The 17,917-nt window shown below is 44.6% G+C and overlaps 1 protein-coding gene across 3 annotated transcripts in view; it reads left to right on the forward strand.

Annotated features, from left to right (window-relative positions):
* The window catches only part of LOC126483808 (V-type proton ATPase 116 kDa subunit a 1), a 617,022-nt gene that overhangs the window by 477,474 nt on the left and 121,631 nt on the right, over positions 1-17,917 (forward strand). For all 3 annotated transcript variants that reach the window (XM_050106991.1, XM_050106990.1, XM_050106992.1), the window contains exon 4: positions 2,418-2,547. In XM_050106991.1, coding sequence (XP_049962948.1) covers positions 2,431-2,547 — 117 coding nt within the window. In that variant the 5' untranslated portion in view covers positions 2,418-2,430. The remainder of the gene's footprint in view (positions 1-2,417; positions 2,548-17,917) is intronic.

A 17,917-nucleotide genomic window follows, 5' to 3' on the forward strand; every position in this document is an offset into this window, starting at 1 on the left:
TAATTATATCACATGAAAAAATATTTAGTTTGTCATTTGTTACCTGTCTTCAAGCCTGAAATAAAACATTCTCGAAAGTCATGGAATCACAGGGTCCCATATCTTGCCAGTACCAGTGTCGATTACAGGTAAAAATCATTGGTTATTCTCGATTACCAGAACAGATGAACTGTCTATATACATACTAAATTTGTACGAAATCCTCAGAGAGCGAGTCCAACTCGCACTTGGCCTGTTTTTTGGAATTAGAGTTAGTCTTCTTGAAGTTTATTTTACCTGTCTCATATATCTAGCACACCAGATGTAATTGTTTTGTTAGCACACCTGGTGCAATAGTTCTGTGATGGCTAGCTCTGCCAAGCTGTGAAGGAGACCAAGGAGAAATCTAGAGAAGGGAGGAGAGATAAAAACTTAAGATTTCTAATGACGTTATAGTTCTCTCAGAGATTGCAAAGGACTTGGAAGAGCAGTCGAACGAAATGGATAGTACCTTGAAAAGAAGTTACAAGATGCACATAGACAAAATTAAACCAAGGGTAATGGAATGTACTCGAATTAAATCAGGCTGTGCTGAAGGGGGATTGGATTAGGAATTGAGAAATTAGAAGTAATGGATTAATTTTTCTTTTTGGGCAGCAAAATAGCTGATGCTGGTCGAGGTAGAGTGAATAGAAATGCAGCAAGCAAAACGTTTTTAAGATAAATTTAAGTGTGTGGAAGGTATTTGTCTATAGTGTAGATTGGAACTAACGTTGAACGTGGACGATAAGCACTTCAGACTTGAAGACAATAGAAGATTTTGAGATGTGATGCTACAGTAGAATGCTGTAGATTACTTGCATAGATCGACTAACTAATTTGGAGCCACTGAATCTAGATGGGGAAAACAGTAATCTGTGGCTCAACACGGCTAAAAAGAAGGGATCGGTTGATAGGAGGCAGCCTGTGCAATCAATGAGTCGTCAATCAGATAATGGACGAAAGCGGGGGGGGGGGGGGGGGGGGGGAGGAAAGAGATAAGAATTGTAGGAGACCGGTGACCAAATACAGTAAAAGAGTTCAGATTGATGTAGGAAGTAGGTTGCAGTAGTTACGAAAAAGTGTAGAGCTTTATATACTCGTACGATAGACCATACTGGACTACAGACAACAGCAACAGTAGTTTCATGAAAAGTAACAGCCCTCCCGTCATGTATATACTTTTAGCCAGTAGATATATAAGTTGCTCTTTGAAGTATCGTTCCTTGCGATATTTGCCCTCTGGAATACAAATTGAACCATATTAACTTCCCACAACAATATTCACCTGAACTTACTATTCCAGCAAATCATTTGAAGTGTGGTGAGAATGCCTGTGACCTTTGAACGCTGACGTAATATGTATAGAGGGGTCCTGCTTTGAAATGAAATGGCACTCGAGATCATCACTCCTGGTGTCGGGCTGTATGGCGGGCGACGGCCATGTTGGTGTCCCACCGCAACGTCTCCAGACACGTCTTTGCTGATAATCGAGGCTCAGTTTTAAGTGATAATCAAGAAAGATATATCCCGCTTCGAACAGAGCCCAGATTACCAGTGAAGACGTATCTGGGGATGCCCCGGGCAGTGGTGGGGTACCGACTTGAGTGTCGCCCGTCATACGTCCTGCAACCACGATTGATAGTCTGGGGTGGCATTTCATTTCACAGCAGGACTCCTTCGGCTGTTATCTGCGGCTCCCTCAGAGAACAAAGGTACGTCGACGATATTCTATGGCCCGTTTTGTCGCTATCTTGTACTTTCATTTCAGCAAGATACTGCACTCCCGCACACGGCGGGCGATTCTACTACTTGTCTTCGTGCGTCTAAACCCTACTTTGCCCGGCAAGGTCTACAGACCTCTTAGCAGTAGAGTACGTTTGGAGCATTATTGGCAAAGCCCTCCAACCAGAACGGGATTTTCACAATTTAATGCCCCAATTTGGCAGAATTTGACACGACATCCTTCAGGAGGACATACAACTACTCCACCAATCAGTGCCAAGTCCAGTAACTGTTTGCACAAGGAGCCAGAGGTTTACCAACGCGTAATTGAATTGCTCAACTTGCGGAGCTCTTTCTCTTAAACCAATCATCCAATTTTTCTCAAATTGTAATCATTTGTTTGTCTGTACATGTTCATTACATATACTGATTTCCTTCCCATTCGGATAATTCTTTCGAAGTGCGTCTTTATTTTATTTTTAGTTTATCATGCCAGCAGCCGACAGTGGGCACATATTTCCAATTGTCGAGGCAGGCGGATGGGATTTATAGGGTAGGACAGAGTCGAAGGGTGCGCTGGCGATTCCCGCAAATGACTTCTCTTTATCTGCGCAGAACGCAACACGCATCTGCCTTTTTACGTGCGCTTAGCTCTAATGTCACCTTCTTTGCAGGTAACCCGCAGCCATGGGGGCAATGTTCCGCAGCGAGGAGATGGCCTTGTGCCAGCTCTTTATCCAACCAGAAGCCGCCTACCCTTCCGTCTCCGAGCTCGGCGAACTGGGCATTGCACAGTTCCGCGACGTGAGTACTGTGCACCTGTATTTTGTCCAAGAAGTGTCGAAATTTTCGTTGATGAAATCTGTTCGTTTTGCACTTCCAAAACTGTAAGCCTTTCCCGGGATATTTAAGCTCTAAAAGCATCGTCATCATTATTTTCATCGTCATTTTCATTTTTATTGTCGCTGTCGTCGTATCACCATTATCGTCGCCGTCGTGTTGTCATCAATTCACAGCACCATTTAAGTGATTGCTCTGTGTGAGCCTCCCTTCTATCCGCCTTTCACGATAAATACGATTACTCATCGCAGCGTCCAATTATCTTCCTCTCGCAGCAATTCCTATATTCCTAATGTCCATTCACTACGTTCTTAAATCCATCCATGTTACATGGAAATGTATGAGGTTTGCGATGGTCGTACATATTCTGTAAATAACTCACTTTCCTGCTTCAGTCATCATGTAATATTAATCTTTAGCTTTGCATGATGCATTTAGGTATCGCTCTGCCGTTATCACTTGGTCATACACTGATTATAAATTGTTTTGTAAGACGACAATTGCCATTAAGTGCGATATTTCTCTTCGTGTTACGGGGTATGCGTAACGTAGCGTGGCGCAGATCTGTTGATTCTCTCAAAATATGTGATGTTCGTATTTCAAGTGGCCATTGATGTGTCGTCCTAACAAGACACAGCTAGGGCAAAAGCACCACAGGCGAAAAGATGCGAGCTGTGCCAGTACCATAGACACTCGCCACTTGCGCGAGTTCCACGGGCGGCGCTGAGGATGAAGATACAGACTTCGCCTTGGCCAGTTGCCGGTGGAGTACAATCCGCCAATGGCCGGACGACAACGGACAGAAGCCTACTCGGAAGATAGAAGGGCAGCTCTCGCCCACTTGGTTATAGATCAACGTTTCGGGCTGACTTAGACAGGAAACGACGTTTACGGAACTCTTGGAAGTGAACAGACAGTTGTAATTGCATTTGCTATGTACTGTGAAGCTTTCCTACGGATATTTGCCTTAGCCATTGAGGGTCTTTTTTGTATTATATTACATGCAGTGTTGGAGACTTAACCATTCAACTAGTCACAAAGATAAGTAAACCTTTTTGACTCATTTGTGTGACTTTGTTACTAGTTCGTTGGGGTAGCATAGAACCTTATATTTCCTATCCTGTTACCTGACACTGGTGCATGGCTGTGTAATAGTGGCATGGAGAAATTGTCTTAGAGGGGTATTGCACGAGAAGCCGTTCCACGAACTCACAAACTCGACCTATCGTAACAACAGTGGTAACTCGGCCTCCACAGCAGTAGCGACGAGGCCTTTACAAAACTGGCGACGAGGGTTTACAAAGGCCTTAAGAAATTCAGGCCCTTAGGGGCCCAGCATTCGTTAGCTGAGTATGGGCGTGGCGACCCTGGGGTTCCTGAGCAGGAGACAGGTAAGCGCCGCCAGTCCCCCGTCACCAGAAGCTCTGGTTGTTTAAGAGTAGACGCAAAGGAGGTGGCAAACTTTGGGGACTCTGCGATGGTACAAATCTCTGTAAAACAAAGCCCTCGGTCTCAAAGAGTGCTGTGCGCTGATGAGATGCATAGCTGTTGAGGTGGAATAGTCTTAGCAGGCAGCCTCTGGGGAATCTGCCTCACTTCAGTTGTATAAGGCTTACCTTGGCATGCGGGGCTGTGTCTAGGTGGGCTTTTATTTCCCTAGCTGTTTGTGGGACCAGCTTGGATCCTTCAAAATCTTCTCGTCGTCCTCCCAGTAGAAAAGGTGAGCCGCTAGTAGGTACCAACACCCAATCAAAAAAGAGAGTTTGTTTAGCCAGCCTCCTGACTTGGGGATTACACACTCTTTCAGTATCGAGTAATAGAACACATGCTGGTGACCAGAATGTGTTTCTTATAACTAAGCGGAAAGAGGGGAGCTTTGAGAAAGTTGCACCATATTACATACGAAATGGTATAGGTGGAATCGTTGGAAGTTTAAAATCTTGTGAAATGGGATCTTGTTGGTAGAAACTTAAAATTCCCAGCAAGTGAAGAACGTTCAGAAAGCTCAATGCCTCCAGGAGTATGCAATGGAAAGTGAACTGAACACCACTTTGAACTAGATCAAAGGTGTTGTGACTCCCAGGGATCAACATTCTCCGAAAAAGAATTGAAAGTTGAGCTCTCCCAAGAAGGCATCGTTGACGTACAGAACATAATGAATGTGAAATCCAACTCATTTAGCCTGACTTTCAAGAGCACAGCACTTCGAGAGCACGTTAGGCTGGTTTCCTCCCCAGCGTGCAGCTTTAGTTGTCTAACCCAATGTGTTGTTTTATGTGCAGGTGCTTTGGGCACACCACCTCAGGTTGTAAGGGGGCAACCACTTGCGGCAAATGTGATAAGGCTGTCTATGTTCACCTCCTCCAAAGTATGTAAACTGCTCTGGCGACCACCATGTCTGGAGTAGTGTCTGCAAGTGTCTTCTTGAAGAAAGGAAGATACAAGAGATCACAACAACTACTTGTGTGTCCTATGGTGAGGCCAAGAAGTCTATAAGGCCACATAGCCACCGAAGTTTGCTACCTCTTAAACAACCACTTCAGAAGACCTATGCTGCTACCTAAACTAGTGTCAGCACTAGTACCTTCAAACCCTACACTACCTCCCAAAACATCAGACAAGCTGTTGTCACTAACGTTGCGGAGCTCCCTGCTCCTCCAAAGGTTCAGTTTAGTCCACTATCCATCGTTGCCACTAACACTGCTGTGATTTAGGCTCTGGAGCCTACACAGGGCAAAAAAAACGTGATCCACCATCCAGCGGATCCACTATCATTGCCACAAAAGCCCAAACGCCCACCACCAATGGTGTCGGGAAGTAAACAGTCCAATGATATCCATGTCGTACTATCTTATGTCTGCCTTAACTCTTCAGTAGAGCTAATGGAGCTTGATGTCTCGCCCCAGACTGAGCCCCCACTCATTATGGGCTCCAGTCTCTGGTGGAAAGACAGGGTGAAGGTGCAGCCCCCGTGATAGATGGCTCCCATACTACAATGGAACATTAACTGGTTCAGGACACATGTGGAGGAACTGAAACTTCTAGTGCAGGAAATCCCCCTGTGTCTGTGTTTACAAGAAACACATTTTAAGCCACTGACAGCCATGTGCTACGGGACTCTACCTTTCACCAAAAGGTTGATCTGACTGGAGACAGAGCCAAGGGAGGGGTTGCTGTGATTGTCAATAATGTGCAACACTCCTGTGCTCTCCCCCTGGCTACTGGACTGCAAGCAGCTCCTGTTGAAATTCATGGGTGTTGGAGAATCACTGTTTGCTCGCTGTATCAGGTGCAATAGACTCTGGGCTTTCTGGGAGACTTCAATGCCCATCATGTCTTGTGGGACTCGACCTCTACTTGCCCTCAGGGTCGGGTTTTGGAGAACCTCATCACGTCTCACGAACTGTACATACTCAGCACAGGTACTCACACTCATTTCTGCACTGCTACTGGTCTTTATCAGCCATCGACCTCTCTGTCTGCTCTCCAGCCCTCGCAGCCTCTGTTCAATGGGAGGTCATTGACGACCTCCATTACAATAACCACTCCCCAGTCTGCATTCACCTATTGAAGCGAGCCACCAACATGGATGGTCAGCAAAGATAACAGCCAGTTGGCTGTTTTCGAACATCGAAACACAGTCTAGGAATGACCTGGACTCTATCAACCGTTACACTTGTGATACAAAAGTATGGGAAGGCATCAGAACCTACGGTAAATGCAGTCGTTTGCCAATACCAGCAGGGCTGAAACAGCGCACGGATACATCGATGAGACACTGGCAGAGAATTTTGCACAAACTAGTGCCAATGCCGGCCAGGATCTGGCGCTTCGCCGCTACCTTGCGGCTGTAGATCGAACAATTCTGAGACTTACAACTACCGTTTCTCCATGTGGGAGCTGTTGGTCCTGTCTGAGACTCGTGCTACTAAACCCAGTTAGGACCAAATCCAGTACTGCAAGCTTCGACACTTGCCAGCAGTGACAAAGGAAATCCTCCTAGAATGTTTTAATCTTGTCTGACAGGCAGGGATCTTCCCCAATCGTGGAGAGAGGTACTTTCGATACCTCTCCCCAAAACGGGCAAGGACCTCACATGTCCCAGTAGTTATCGGAGTATGACTTAACGAGCTGTGTAGGAAAAAGGCTGGAGCGAATGGTTAATCCTTGTCTGGCCTGGCTGTTAGAGATCAGGAAACTCCTTAGCTGCTCTCAGTGTGGGTTGCGGAGATTTCGGTTCACTGTCGACAACCTGACCCTGCTAGAGGCGGCTATTCAGCAGGCTTTTCTACGTAAACGTCACTGTACCAGCATATTCTCTGATATCAGTAAGGCGTCCGATACACCTTTGCAGACACTGTATTCTCGCACAGCTGCATTAATGATGCTTTCGTGGACACCTCCCCGTCTTCATACAGTTTTTACTGTCTCAGCGTTTTTTTAGGACCAGAGTTGATGACTCGTTGTTCGATCGTTTTGAGCAGGAAAATGATACACGCAGGACAGTGTTTAAAGTGTCACCCTCTTTATCGTAACCATACACAGTATCACACTACGGTAAGGAGTCCTGTACAGTTCTCCTTATTTGTGGACGATTTTGCCGTTGTTCCTCCAGTGTTACAACAGCGAGCCATCACTTGAAACTTACGTTACGGAGGTTAGAGAAGTGGGCTGCAATGACGGGTTTTCAGTTTTATATTTTAGAGACTCGGTATGGACTTCATTTTTTACTCCATATTGTCTTGGTTGCAACATCTGAGAGACCTGAAAGCCAGAATCCTAACGGCATTGAATATCTTAAAGTGCCTAAGCCACAGATCTTGGAGAGCGGACAGGACGTGTCTGCTCCAGTTCTATAAGAATTTCGTGCATTCGTGTTTGGACTGTGGGTGCACGGTGTACAGATCAGCGAGGCCTTCTTATTGGAAGATCATTGACACTTCCCGCCATGAAGGGATTCGGCTGATCACGGGTGCTTGTAGGCAGTCCCATACCCAGACTATGGGCTGAGGCCACTTACCATCCGGAGGCAGCTCCTCATAGAGCGTCAAACGTGTAAATTCCTCGCAGGTGCGCCTTTACCCGCAAACCATACTCTTGCTCGTCCGCTTCTGTAATGCCATTTTTCCAACCGTCCACGAGCCACATTGCCATTTGGAAACCGCGTGCTGCGAGTCACTCAGCATGCAGCAAGTACAACCTAAAATACAAGGTTTTAACCGTCTACCGCCCTGGTTACTGCAGGGTCCCAGCATTATTTTAGATGTAGTGCAGTACCGGATGATGATGATGATGATGATGATGATGATGATGATGATGATGATGATGATGATTGGTTTGTGGGGCGCTCAACTACGCGGTCATCAGCGCCCGTACGAAGTCCCAATTTTTACACAGTCCAATTCTTTTGGACTGTCCAATCTAGCCACTGTCTAGAAATGATGAGGACAACACAGACACCCAGTCCCCGGGCAGAGAAAATCCCCAACCCGGCCGGGAATCGAATCTGAGACCCCCTGATCCAGAGGCAGCAACGCTAGCCACTAGCTGCGGACTGCAGTACACGAGAGATTGCACTCCTGCTTCTGTTTTTAATGCGATATTTTCTGACATTTTATATGAATGCCACAACTACGTGGCTGTCTTTACGGATGAATCTCAGCAGGGGAGCCTGTCGTTTTCTAGGATCATGTCCTCAAGGTCCGATTGCCTCAAGAATTTACTGCCGTCGATGCAGAGTTATATGCGATCTTTTGGGCACCGGAGCAAATGAGTCGTTCTTCTAGTGCCAAATTTCTTGTCTGTTCCGATTCTCTACCTGCCCTTCACTCTCTCCAACGTTTGCACCCAGCAGACAAAGTAATCTAGAATATCGAGGATTTCCTCCTCAAACTGCAACAAAAGGGGAAGAAGGTGTCTCTCTGCTGGGTACCAGGCCGCATGGGTACTGTGGGGAAGGAAAGGGCGGATCTCGCAGTCACGTAGGCGTTTCTTGCTCCTCAGTTCTTTCATTGTGCCATCCTCCTGCATGCTATCACCTCGCTGTTGAGGTACAAAGTCATGCGTCGATCGGAAGACGAGTGGCTGGAAATAACCGACAATAAGCTCCGTGTAGTAAATCCCGACTGGTAGAAGCCGATTTTGGGGACGATCAGTTTGGATTCCGTAGGGATGTTGGAAGACGTGAGGCAGTACTGACCCTACGGCTTACGTTAGAAGATAAATTAAGGAAAGGCAAACCTACATTTCTAGCATTTGTAGACTTGGAGAAAGCTTTTGACAACGTTGATTGGAATACTCTCTTTCAAATTCTGAAGGTGGCAGGGGTAAAATACAGGGAGTGAAAGGCTATTTACAATTAGTGCAGACCAGATGGCAGTTATAAGAGTCGAGGGACATGAAAGGGAAGCAGTGGTTGGGAAGAGAGTGACATAGTGTTGTAGCCTATCCCTGAAGTTATTCAATCTGTCCATTGAGCAAGCACTAAAGGACACAAAAGAAAAAATTCGGAGTAGGAATTAAAATCCGTGGAGAATAAATAAAAACTCTGAGATTCGCCGATGACATTGTAATCCTGTCAGAAACAGCAAAGGACCTGGGAGAGCAGTTGAACGAAATGGACAGTGTCTTGGAAGGAGAATGTAAGATGAACATCAACAAAACGACGATAATGGAATGTAGTCGAATTAAATCGGGTGATGCTGAGGGAATTAGATTAGGAAATGACACTTAAAGTAGTAAATGAGTTTTGCTATTTGGGGAGCAAAATAACTGAAGATAGTCGATGTAGAGAGGATATAAAATGTAAGGTGGCAATGGCAAGGAAAGCGTTTCTGAAGAAGAGAAATTTGTTAACATCGAGTATAGATTTAAGAGCCAGGAAGTCGTTTCTGAAAGTATTTGTTTGGAGTGCAGCCATGTATGGAAGTGAAACATGGACGATAAATAGTTTAGACAAGAAGAGAATAGAAGCTTTCGAAATGTAGTGCTACAGAAGAATGCTGAAGATTAGATGGGTAGACCACGTAACTAATGAGGAGGTACTGAATAGAATTGGGGAGAAGAGGAGTTGGTGGCACAACTTGACTAGAAGAAGGGATCGGTTGGTAGGACATGTTCTGAGGCATCAAGGGATCACCAATTTAGTATTGGAGGGCAGGTGGAGGGTAAAAATCGTAGAGGGAGACCAAGACATGAATACACTACGCAGATTCAGAAGGATGTAGGGTGCAGTAGGTTCTAGGAGATGAAGAAGCTTGCACAGGATAGACTAGCATGGAGAGCTGCATCAAACTAGTCTCAGGACTGAAGACCTTAACAACAACAGTAAATCCCGAAACTCGACCGTGGCGTACCTTCTTCCAGTCACGTCGATGGGACGGGGTTCTTCTTAGACGTCTTCGCATAGCCCACAGCCATATGACATATGGCTTCTTACTTCGGCGAGAGGACCCTCGAATGTGTGATGCGTGTGGCACATTTTATTGGACTGTGTTCTATTTTCCGACCAGCGAGCCGCGGCGGATTTGCCGACGGATCTGTCGTCTGTTTTAAGTAACGTTCAGGCGGATGTGTTTCGAGCTTTAAAGTTTTCTGAATCGTCCATCATCTTTCGCAGGATTTTTGGGGAAATGGTTTTAACAGAGTGACTGGCTCACCGATAGTTTTTGTAAGTAGTCAGCCAGTGACATTTACCAATGCCTTTCTTATAGCTCCTTTCTCGTTTTACTTGTGTTTTATTCTCATGTATAGCTACTTCTACTTTTTCTTCGTTGTTTTAGCGCATTTGAGACAGAGTGATTTTGTGGTCTATTCGAGTGCATAAGTGTGGAACAATTTTCGAGGTTGTAGACAAAATAAAACTGACCAAGAAAATATTTATAATAAGACGCGGGTTTTCTGATGCGTAATGACGCATGCTCTGTGACTTCACAGATTCTGACTGGCTGAACCGTAAAGGTTTCTGTGACATGTACTAAAGAGGATATTTTTTACTAGAGTACTAATTTCGTTAACATTCGAAACGAATGGTACGATAACATGCATTACCTCGCTTTACATACAGAGGGAAAATGAGCATGTTAAACGAAGGCAGACTTAAGAATTGCTACCATTCAATGAATGAGGTATCTAGAATAGCACGACCTCCTCCGTGCCAATCAGCATGGATTCGAAAAAGGTTGGCCATGCGTTTTTCCCACATGACATCCCGATAGCCGTGGATCAAGGCAGTCAGGTGGATAACAGAAGTCCTTGACTTCCGAAAAGCTTTTGCCTCTGCACCGCACGCTTCATAACGAAACTGTGATCATGTGGATGTCTAGCGATATTTGTGACAGGATTGAGGATATCACGGCAGGGAGGACAGTTTGTTATCTCGGCTGGAGAGTAATTGACAGACGCAGAAGTAACTTCTGTAGTACTGGTACCGTCGCTGTTCATGTTGTATACAGGGTGGCTCAAATTCCGCTTACAGTCTTCTAGAGGTTGTGGAGGGGACTTAGTAGATGAAGTGATAAGGAACCCATGTCCGGCAATGTACTTTCTGGATATGAAGTAAGTTCGAGGATCGGATCACTTTCAAATTTCCCACTTCACAGTAGGCACACAAGCTGAGAGGAGGACGTCGCCGTAGGTTCCTGTTGTAATTACATCACATAACAATTCTTCCGACTAGAACAACGGCTGCGAGAAATTGGAATGTTCGAAACTGTAAGGGCTGGCTGTGGTGCTCCACAGACGCGTTCCACTCTCGGTCCTGAAGAGGAAGGCCTTCGCCACATAGACAAGAACCCGAGGACAAATAGGCGGAACATTGCTGATGCCATGTGATAACAGGTCACATCTAATTGTCTCTGCTGTGTGGGTACCGTGAAGCGGAGATGTGATAAAAAAATAGTTTTCGGACATGATTTCTTTTCAAAAGTTCGTCTACTTAGTAAAATGGTGCAAGATGTTCGAAATTCTGAGAAAAATAGGGGTAAGCTATAGGGAGAGACGGGTCATATACAATATGTACAACAGCCAAGAGGGAATAATAAGAGTGGACGACCAAGAACGGTGTGCTCGTATCAAAACGGGTGTAAGATAAGGCTGTAGCCTTTCGCCCCTACAGTTCAATCTGTAAAGGAAGCGACGATGGAAATAAAAGAAAGGTCCAGGAGTGGAATTAAAATTCCAGGTTAAAGGATTTCAATGATACGATTCGCTATCCTGAGTGAAAGTGAAGAAGAATTACATGATCTACTGAATGGAATGAACAGTGTAATGAGTACAGAGTATGGATTGAGTGTAAATAGAAGAAAGACGAAGGTAATGAGAAGTAGTAGAAATGAGAACAGCGGGAAACCTAATATCAGGATCGATGAAATTAAAGAATTCTGCTACCTAGGCAGTAAAATAACCAATGACGGACGGAGCAAGGAGGGCATTAAAAGCAGACTAGCAATGGCAAAAATGGCATTCCTGACCAAGAGAAGTCTACTAGTATCAAATATCGACCTTATTTTAGGAAGAAATTTCTGAGAATGTACGTCTGGAGTACAGCATTGTATGGTAGTCAAACATGGACTATGGGAAAACCGGAACAGAAGAGAATCGAAGCATTTGAGATATGGTTCTACACACGAATGCTGAAAATGAGGTGGACTGTTAAGGTAAGGAACGAGGTGGTTCCGTGCTGAATCGGAGAGGAAAGGAATATGTGGAAAACACTGATAAGAAGGGACGGTATGATACGACATGGGTTAAGACATGGGGGAATGACTTCCATGGTACTAGAGGGAGCAGTAGAACGCAAAAACTGTGGAGGAAGACAAATTGGAATACATCCAGCAAATAATACAGGACGTAGATTGCAAGTGCTACTCTGAGATGAAGAGATTAGCACACGAGAGGAATTCACACGAGAGGAATTCCTGGCGGGCCGTATCAAACTAGTCAGATTACTAAAGACCCCCCCCCCCCCCAAAAAAAAGGCACTAAGTACACTCCACAACCCCTAGTAGCCAGTACCAGGAATTTTGAATAACCCTTTATTAGTGAACTGGCAGGCAATATTAATACAATCTCGGATATTGCATGAATGATGCACTTATCTATAATGGAACACTGCTTGGAAAAGGATAGCTTCACAAATATTCAGAATGATATTCGTAAGACTTCAAAATGGTGCAATGATTGGCACCTTGTTTTACCTGTTCAGCAATATGTAATTAAAATTGCACACTTTACGAAACGGAGAAACATAGCATCCTGTAAATACAATATATCAATGAGTCACCACTGGAACCAATCAGTTCATAAAAATACTCAGTGAGTATATGAGATTGAACGACAGCATAGGCTCAGTCGTAGATAAATCAAGCGGCATTCATCGCTCCATTGATAAGATTCTAGGAAAATATAGAAGGCTTACAAAAAGAGATGGTTACAGAACACTCGTGTGACTTGTAGAATACACCGACCGACCAAAAAGTTAAGAGAGCGATTTTATTCTTGGCGTTCAAGCGACGACAGCACCAACTAGGGTGGCAGTTTGAACTAACAACGGTATACAGCAGATGTGCATTCGACCAATCAGATGTGAGCAAGCAGCGTTAAGTAGTGGATGTGGGGCCGAAGTGGGCTAGCGTTATTGTCATAAATCATAATGGAGCAACATCTCAAACAATAAATAAAGTGTTCAAGACATTCCGCAGAATGTTTTGAAGAAGAGAAAAGTATGCGCAAAGTTTGTCCCGCACACCGTGACCCTCGAACAGAAACAAAGACGCATGGACGCCTGACGCTACTTGATTTAAGTGCAAAACGCTGGAAATTCTTTTCTGGAAAAGCCATCACGACTGACCTGGTGTTATCGATACAGACTTACCACACAACGACAAAGTGTAGAAATTCACATGAAGGGTCAATGCTTTGACGATATAACTGACAGTCAAGTCGCTGTGACGCGCGAATTGAATAACATCCCATAGAAGACCATTTTCTTTGTGTGAACGTCCTGCCTGTTTGACTCAAGTGGGGGAGACTATGTAGAACACGTGAAATCCTTAAAATCAACTTTTCTCCATTTTTTGCTAACCCAGTCTCGAAACATTTTGGACTGAAGGGGTTTAAGGTCTAGTGTGTGGTATCCATACATAGTAAGTCTAACAGGAGATATTGATCATTTGGAAAGAGGGGTGGTACGATTGGTTAACAGGTTTGTTTTATGCTAGGGAGAGCGTCCTGAAAATGCAGAAAGATCTGAAATGGAACATGAAAGTTTCGAGAAACAGTACATAGTAAGGAATCTGGGAATGTACTATGGCTCCTATGCATAGCTCCCGCAAGGACCGTGCAGACAATATTCGGCTAATTATCGCGCATATAGACGTATTTTGATAGACATTCTTCCCTCTTTCCATACGTGAATGGAAAGGGAGAAACTCTTCTTCATGGTACACTCTGCCGTGCATTTCACAGTGTGAATTTAGATTTTCCAGGCGTAAACTTCTGACGAAATCCTCTGGCGCTTCCATTGGGTGGCTGCGCAGAAATTCCACGTTTCGGAGAGTAGTCACTCTCATCATCGTATGACTTCGCCAAACGAAACATCGCGGTATTTCAACGCAACCAGCCGAATGGAAATGGTTCGAAGAGAGTACTGATGCATCCTACATGTGTGTTCTAAGAAATTCTCGTGAATGCCAGTTATAAATCTTTAACAAGTTTTTATTGCGTCATTCTGCATGGTTCTTACATGAATGGAAAGGTACGAAACCCAAATATTATCCAGTATAAGAGAAAAACACCGAATAATGAATAGGCAAAAATAAAAGGGGCGATCAAAAAGTTTCCGTTCGAAGTACGTACAGTCCAGATCCGGTATGCCAATCCGGTAAAATCGCCGTGAGCCCTAAGGCAATCATCCCATGGTCGCACCAGCTTGAAGATTCCATTTGGTGAAACACGGCGTCCTGCTGCGTGAAGGAGTTCGTAACTGCGTGCTGCTCATCGTCGTCCGAAGGGAATTCGACGCTTCAAGGACTTTTTTAAAGGACTGAAAGCGTGATAATCGCATGGGAAGAGCTGAGGATTAGAGGACGGGTGCTCGAATGTCTTCCACCTGTGTTTGCATAACTTCTGTTTTGTATCCCGCCTGGAAGGCGGCGCGTGGGTCTGCTCCTGAGATCTGTAAACTAGGCCGAATGAAGGAAGCGAGTAGGAGCAGGTGAGGTAAATTACTTCGGTACTGCAAGTAAAGTTAAAGCACCTTTGCTGGCGTTTAAACATATACGAACACATTACTTAACTTTTGGTACAGATGAGCACGCAGGTGCGAAGCCGTTCATGTATCAAAGCTAACAGTTACTAGAAGTTACAAAGGCAAAAATCTATAATGGTTAGCGCCCCTATAAGTAGAAGCTAAGATGCTAGGTTGTCTGCTCTTGATCAACTGGCCAGGAAGTAGAGCGGCGCTCGTTGAGCTCCACAGCGTGGGCTAGAGGGCGCTGTGGTCTGCGTAGTTCGTCCGCTGTCGTAGAGTCAACCTACGAGCTTGCAACTAAGCTGTAGCATCGGAGCTATCGCTACCACATTCTGCATTACTATGGTTGCAATATGGGGACGCGCGTTATCATCAATCAGCAGCCGCCGTTGTCGGAGTTTTCCCGGACCATTCCACAGCACCGGTTTTCAATAGACATACTGTCCCGAACACATTCTTCTTTCTTCGAATGGATGTCTACCGGCGTCTGCCCTGCGGCGGCCTAGAAAAGAACAGCAGCACGTTGGTCGTGTTTGGACGCATTTGTTACCAACGTCCCATAGTTCGTGTTCCCACATTTACCACAGGCACGTTGAAAGGACACGAATGCCAGACTAACCCCTTGCCTATATGTCGGTGCTTACATACTCGCATCGAAGTCGCGCTACGTTGCATATACGTTGCAGCAACGCCCACATACAGAAAGTTCTTGATCGCGTCTTTTTGTTGTTGTTGTTGTTGTTGTTGTTGTGGTCTTCAGTCCTGAGACTGGTTTGATGCAGCTCTCCAAGCTACTCTATCCTGTGCAAGCTGCTTCATCTCCCAGTACGTACTGCACCCCACATCCTTCTGAATCTGCTTAGTGTATTAGTCTCTTGGTCTCCCTCTACGATTTTTACCCTCCACGCTGCCCTCCAATACTAAATTGGTGATCCCCTGATGCCTCGGAACATGGCCTACCAACCGATCCCTTCTTGTAGTCAAGTTGTGCCACAAATTTCTCTTCTCCCGAATTCTATTCAGTACCTCCTCATTAGTTATTTGATCTACCCATCTAATCTTTAGCATTCTTCTGTAGTACCACATTTCGAAAGCTTCTGTTCTCTTATTGTCTAAACTATTTTCGTCCAAGTTTCACTTCCATACATGGCCACACTCCATACGAATACTTTCAGGAATGACTTCCTGACATTTAAATCTACACTCGATGTTAACAAATTCCTCTTCTTCAGAAACGCTTTCCTTGCCATTGCCAGTCTACAGTTTATATCCTCTCTACTTCGACCATCATCAGTTATTTTGCTCCCCAAATAGCAAAACTCATTTACTGCTTTAAGCGTCTCATTTCCTAATCTAATACCCTCAGCATCGCGTCTTATAGGAGTACAAAGAAACAACAACAAAGAAACAGATGTGGCTTGCTTTTGCTAAGGCGGCATACATACTGAAAACTGTTGGGAAACCAAAATTTTTGGAGCAAACAGGAACTAGCATGGTCATTATTATCGTAAAGAAATTACAACTGACTCTAGAAGTGACACGTTCCGTCGAAAGGAGTATATGTATATGGAGCAGTTTTGATAATCGACCTATGCAGTTCCACTAAAAAAAAAAAAAATTTAAAAAATCAATGAGGTCTTCGAGAAGTTATTTTTTATTTTTACTGATTGTAGATAACGATGCCCTTTCTCGATTATAATTAGAAAAGTAAGATTTTTTTCACTAATCACTGGCGCGACAGCTCACCCAGAACTTAAATGCTGCATCAATTCTATCTCAGACAAGCATCTGCGATATGTCCCACAACACGACACGCATTATTCCAGCTTGTCACCTCACAAGCCTGTATTTGGTAGTGCCGCAGCCATTTCATGTTTCAGCTTGTAATATCGATGATCAGATATTGTGTAAACGAGGAACAACGCTTATCTAATGCAAACAGATAGGCACCCAAAATATCCCATCGGGAGAGAGAGAGTGGGCAGACCTCTTCAATCAGCTACTCCATAGGCATCATTATACTTCTGTCCTATCTGCGTGTAATCGATATGGGCAGCGTCACAACGGAGGAATACTTGATGCTGCTACTTCTACGTCTGTATCCATACTTTGCAGTCAAATGTGGAGTGCGTGGAAGAGGAGACTTTTTATTGTACCATCTATTAGAGTTTGTTCTCGTTCCAGTCGTTAGAAGATAGCGCTATATGCAGATAGCGATCTTTCTTTAGAGGTCGCACACCAAACTGCTGCCGTTCAACGGTTTCGTGAACGCTTCCGCCAGACAGCGCGATGTTTCTACGAAAAACGCAGGCGCTCGAAAGAAAGAAAAAAAAAAGTTCTAAGTGTCTACTAGATGCAGAGACCTGCTATTGGCAACCCCAACTAGCACTAGAAGACTCAGAGATAATGGTCACATAGAAGATAAAACAAAAGTGAAGCATAACTAGGAAGAAACGAAACAAGAATCTGAGAAATAACCGCAGGGTTTAAACTTCTAAAGCAGCGGAGAAGGGGAAATATCAATGAAGATCCGACGACGACGATGGACAATCTTTCTAGCGACGACGATATGGGCCGCAGATGAGGAAATTCACTGACATAAACGACCTAGACAAAGGACAGATTCCACATAAAACTATATGGTTCCAGAGACGTTTTAAAGTCACAGACATCTACGATGTATACAGGGTGGCCCATTGATAGTGACTGGGCCAAATATCTCACGAAATAGACATCAAACGAAAAAACTGCAAAGAACGAAACTCGTCTGGCTTGAAGGGGGAAACCAGATGGCGCTATGGTTGGCCCGTCAGATGGCGCTGCCATACATCAAACGGATATCAACTGCGTTTTTTTAAAATAGGAACCCCCATTTTTTATTACATATTCGTGTAGTGCGTAAAGAAATATGAATGTTTTAGTTGGACCACTTTTTTCGTTTTGTGATAGATGGCACCGTAATAGTCACAAATGTATAAGTACGTGGTATCACGTAACATTCCGCCAGTGCGGACGGTATTTGCCTCGTGATACATTACCCGTGTTAAAATGGACCGTTTATCAATTGCGGAAAAGGTCGATATC

The sequence above is a fragment of the Schistocerca serialis genome, chromosome 6, assembly GCF_023864345.2.
Source record: "Schistocerca serialis cubense isolate TAMUIC-IGC-003099 chromosome 6, iqSchSeri2.2, whole genome shotgun sequence".
Lineage (NCBI taxonomy): Eukaryota > Metazoa > Arthropoda > Insecta > Orthoptera > Acrididae > Schistocerca > Schistocerca serialis.